Below are 4,358 nucleotides of genomic sequence, written 5' to 3' on the forward strand. Positions count from 1 at the left end.
TTCTCTTGCCTCAGCCTCCCTAGTAGCTGGGACCACAGATGCCACCACACCTGGCTAATTTTTGTATTTTTTGTAGAGGTGGGGCTTCACCATGTGCTCAGGCTGGTCTCAAATTTCTGGGCTCAACTAATCCTCCTGTCTTGGCCTCCCAAAGTGCTGAGATTACAGGTCTGAGGCACTGTGCCTGGCCAGGCGTAGATATTTTTAAAAGAGCATATTTAGCTTGTGATCTAGAGATAATGAGAGATCTCAGTTGAGAGGGCAGGAATAAAACAGGTTCCCTATCTAAAGGATCCTGACAGGCCTATAGAGCTGGCTTCTATAATTGTTGACATTGGGAGTCACTATCTAGAGATGTCTCCCCACTTCACAAAGCAATACTGAGTGACTGAGAACCTATTCCTGCCACCTTTTTTTAGTTTCCTTGATCTTGAGGGTAGAGGATAAGTGTGTTACTAAGTATGTTCCTGGACAAGGAGTTCCTCTGAAGATAGAAGTGATGAGAAGATAGAAGAAAGGGTAATAAGGCATTAATGAACTCTAATCATCCAAGATTGATGATTGGTTCCTGTCTATAGGAATGCTACAGGAACTCTTTTACCCTAAAAGTAAATAATAAAGCACAGTTCCAGTTTCTTTTATGTGGATACAAGGTAGCAGTGACTAGAAAAGATAAGAGCAGTGCTGTGCTCTAGCATAAAAACGTAATTATGCTATGCAATATGGTAGCCACTAACCACATGTGGCTATTGAGAAGTTACAATGTAATTAGTATGATTAGGTAACTGAATTTTTATTTTTATTATATTTCATCTTAATTTTATTACTTTTAAATAGCCACACATGGCTAGTGCCTTCTGTTTTGAACAGTGTGGGATTCACTGGAATTGATAGGCTGGATATACCTCTAGTTTTAATTTTGATTCAATTTATGGTTAGGTGAGTCTAGAAAGATCAAAAGAGAAAGAGACAATGGAGATTAATAATAATAGCCAGCATTTAATGTGTGCTTATTATATAGTCAGGCACTTACCTAAACATGTAAAAGGTACTCTATATAATCTTTGCAAAAATAGTACTATTATCGCTATTTTACAGAGGAAAAAATTGAGGCATAATAAGAATTTTACTTGCCTAGGACCACACAACGAGTAAATAAGGGGTGAAGATGGCATTCATACACAGATAGTTTTATTAGAGCCCATTCATTTACACTATGTAGATTCAGGAATGAGGTGTCATGGAGGGACTGGGGCCATGATTCCCAAACTCTGTGCCAAAGTACAAGCTCACAAGGGTACTGTGGAGTAGTTTTAATTTTCAAAGGAAACACAGCAATATTTTATATTTCTTAAACACAGTGTGACCTATTAACTTGAGGTGATTCACAGTTGGAACACTAGATTGTGCTACATTCCTTTCGATGACAGTATATCTGGTCGGGTGTGGTAGCTCATGCCTATACTCTCAGCACTTTGAGAGGCCGAGGCGGGCAGATCAATTGAGGTCAGAAGTTCGAGGCCAGCTTGGCCAATAAGGCAAAACTCTGTCTCTACTAAAAATACAAAAAATTAGCTAGGTGTGGTGGCAGGAGCCTGTAATCCCAGCTACTCGGCAGGCTGATAAGCCAGAGAATGGCTCAAACCCAGAAGGCAGAGAATCCAGTGAGTCAAGATCATGCCACTGTACTCCAGCCTGGGTGACAGAGTGAGACCCTGTCTCAAAATATATATATACAGACAACATATCTTTACAAAAGATGGTTTTAGAAGGTCCCTCTGATAAAAATTAAGTAATATGTAAAAAAAAAAAAAAAAAAAGTACTGTGTAAAAATCAGCATGGAACAGAAATTGAGGGTGGCAGCATTGGATTCCAACATGTGAGAAGTTGAGTAGTGCCAAACAGATGCACACATCCCATAAATAATTATTTGTGGTTATTTAAGAACGAAATATTTTTCTTTCAATTTGTGTGCATTGTTATTTTCAAAGTGCTAATAAGTTCTCAGGAACCAGCCACTCGCTCTGTTGTCCAGGCTGGAGTGCAATGGTGCGATCTCAGCTCACCGTAACCTCTGCCTCCCAGGTTCAAGCCATTCTCTCTGCCTCAGCCTCCCAAGTAGCTGGGATTACAGATGCCTGCCACCATGCCCAGCTAATTTTTTGTATTTTCAGTAGAGACGGGGTTTTGCCATGTTGGCCAGGTTGGTCTCCAACTCCTGACCTCAGGTGATCCGCCCACCTCGGCCTCCCAAAGTGCTGGGATTACAGGTGTGAGCCACCGCGCCTGACCTTCGTGTGTGTGTGTGTGTGTGTGTGTGTGTGTATATATGTGTGTGTGTGTGTGTGTGTATTTTTTTTAATTTTACAGATATTGTTTTTATTCTTGTGTCCCTAGCACTAGAACAGTACTGGTGCATAGATGATGCTCAATAAATATTTCTTAAATGAATGAGAAAAACAGTTGGAAAATAGTGGCTGGCCACAGAAGTGGGTAAAACGGCAAGCTGAAAGAGTTTGGAGGAGGGAAGAAGTGGAAGATTCCAATAGCTAAGAAAGGACCATTGATTTGTGATTTGATGTAAGGTTGGTTAATTTGTAAATGTGCGGAGAAGAAATAGTTGTATTCTACCAAAGACAGGCTATTTATGTTATATTCTGGTACCCATGTATTCTGATAACAGAATTTTCCTCTTGGGAAGAGTCCTCTAGTTACCTGAATTGCTTGGATCAGTATTGCGCAGATCAAGGGATTATCTGTGTCCCTACCCACCAAATCCATCCTCATCCTTTCCGTCGGCATCTAGGACCCAGGAATTCTTGCCTGAGAACTTTTTCTTCTCCCGGTCTGGGCCTGGATGTGCTCTCCTAAACGCTGTATCCTCCAAGTAAGAACTGTTGCCAGGGGCGACCCAGCTTCCCTTGTCCAGGCAGCAACTCAGACACAGGCTCGCTTCATTTTTATTCTGGGGTTGTGCAATCTAAGGTTTGACATTTTTTTCTTTTTGAATCTCTCACGGTTTGCTATTGACACAGCTGGAATGAGGTTGCAGGGAGAGGGCTGGGGACTTTCCTCTCGACTTCTAGCCCTATTTCCGCACAGGCCTTCTTGCTGGGAATTCCTGCCCTGCGGACTGGAATGGGTACGGAGATGAAATGCTGGGTGCGCTCCGGTCCGCCCCCCAACCCCGCGCCCCGAGGGAGAAGGTTTAGGGCTGGGAAGAACTCCGATTAGATTTACAGCCCAGGTTCAGCCGATTGAATTAGGGTGTGTCACCATGGAGACGGGGCCGGCCCGCGTGCTTGCTTGCCATTGGCTGGGGACTCCAGGGCTGGGGATATAAGCCAGAGCCTAGACCAGTGAGCGAACTGTGCGGACCAGACCGGGCAGCCTTGCTCAGTTCAGCATAGCGGAGAGGATCCGAGCGGATCGGAGCACACTGGAGCACACCGGAGCACACCGGAGCACACCGGAGCACACCGGAGCAGGTTCATCGAGAGGGCTGCTGCGAGACCATGGAGAACGGGTGAGGCGGGCATCAGGCCCGCAGGACCCTTGGGGAGGGGCGGGTGCTGTGAGACCCGAGAACCTAGCACACTGGGCCCAGAGGGAGCCGGGGAAGGGAGCGAGCGCCCAGGGGATGCAGAGAGGCCTGGCACGGAGCCTGTTGTCTGGGGCAAGGCGGCAGAGTCATGTGGCAGCCAGCGCGGGCAGGGACGCACGCGGGAATCGAGCTGGGGTGGCGCCACCGGAGCAGGAAGGGGACAGTTGGTGCGGTCTAAGCTACTCCGTAAAAGCAGCCGTTGTGTGTCTCCGTGTGTGTGTTAGGGGTACAAGTGGAGAATGAGTGTATGGAGAGAGAGAGAGATATATATATCCCTCACTCCATACCAGGAGGAGGTGTCCTCACCCCCTGCGCTCTTCATAAATTCCCATGCTAGGGTCTGGGTAAAGCTGCGAGGTACTTTGGTGCTCAAATTCGGAGTTCCTCCTTTAGAGGAAAGATTGCTCACCTCCTTTGCCAGTTGCACTCCTCCCTTCCTTCCAGACTGGAAGTATGATAAACTCAGTGGGAACTGACTCCTAAGTGGAGAAGGAAATCAGTCATCGAACTGAGCAATAGTCCTCTGCTCACTCCCCCCACCCCAGGCCTTTGAAAACTCTTCTCTCTGCTTTGATCCTGGATGTCCCAGTCCAAGTGACCTGCATTAGGCATCACAGTTGCTTTTGGATGCTCAGGGAGCCAGGGTGTTCTTGTGGGGACTGATAGCCAATGAGGAAGTGCTATGAGTTGTAGCTAGACATGCCATGTGGTGGCAGCTTCACACACCATTCATTTCCTTTGCACCTTTTGGGG

At 46.3% G+C, this 4,358-nt stretch overlaps 1 protein-coding gene across 1 annotated transcript in view; it reads left to right on the forward strand.

The window, feature by feature from the left end:
* Positions 1–3,330: 3,330 nt before the first annotated feature.
* The window catches only part of PNP (purine nucleoside phosphorylase), an 11,772-nt gene continuing 10,744 nt past the window's right edge, over positions 3,331–4,358 (forward strand). Inside the window, exon 1 of the mRNA XM_011976172.1 lies at positions 3,331–3,527. Coding sequence (XP_011831562.1) covers positions 3,517–3,527 — 11 coding nt within the window. The 5' untranslated portion in view covers positions 3,331–3,516. The remainder of the gene's footprint in view (positions 3,528–4,358) is intronic.

The sequence above is a fragment of the Mandrillus leucophaeus genome, unplaced genomic scaffold (assembly GCF_000951045.1).
Source record: "Mandrillus leucophaeus isolate KB7577 unplaced genomic scaffold, Mleu.le_1.0 Scaffold163, whole genome shotgun sequence".
Taxonomy (NCBI): domain Eukaryota; kingdom Metazoa; phylum Chordata; class Mammalia; order Primates; family Cercopithecidae; genus Mandrillus; species Mandrillus leucophaeus.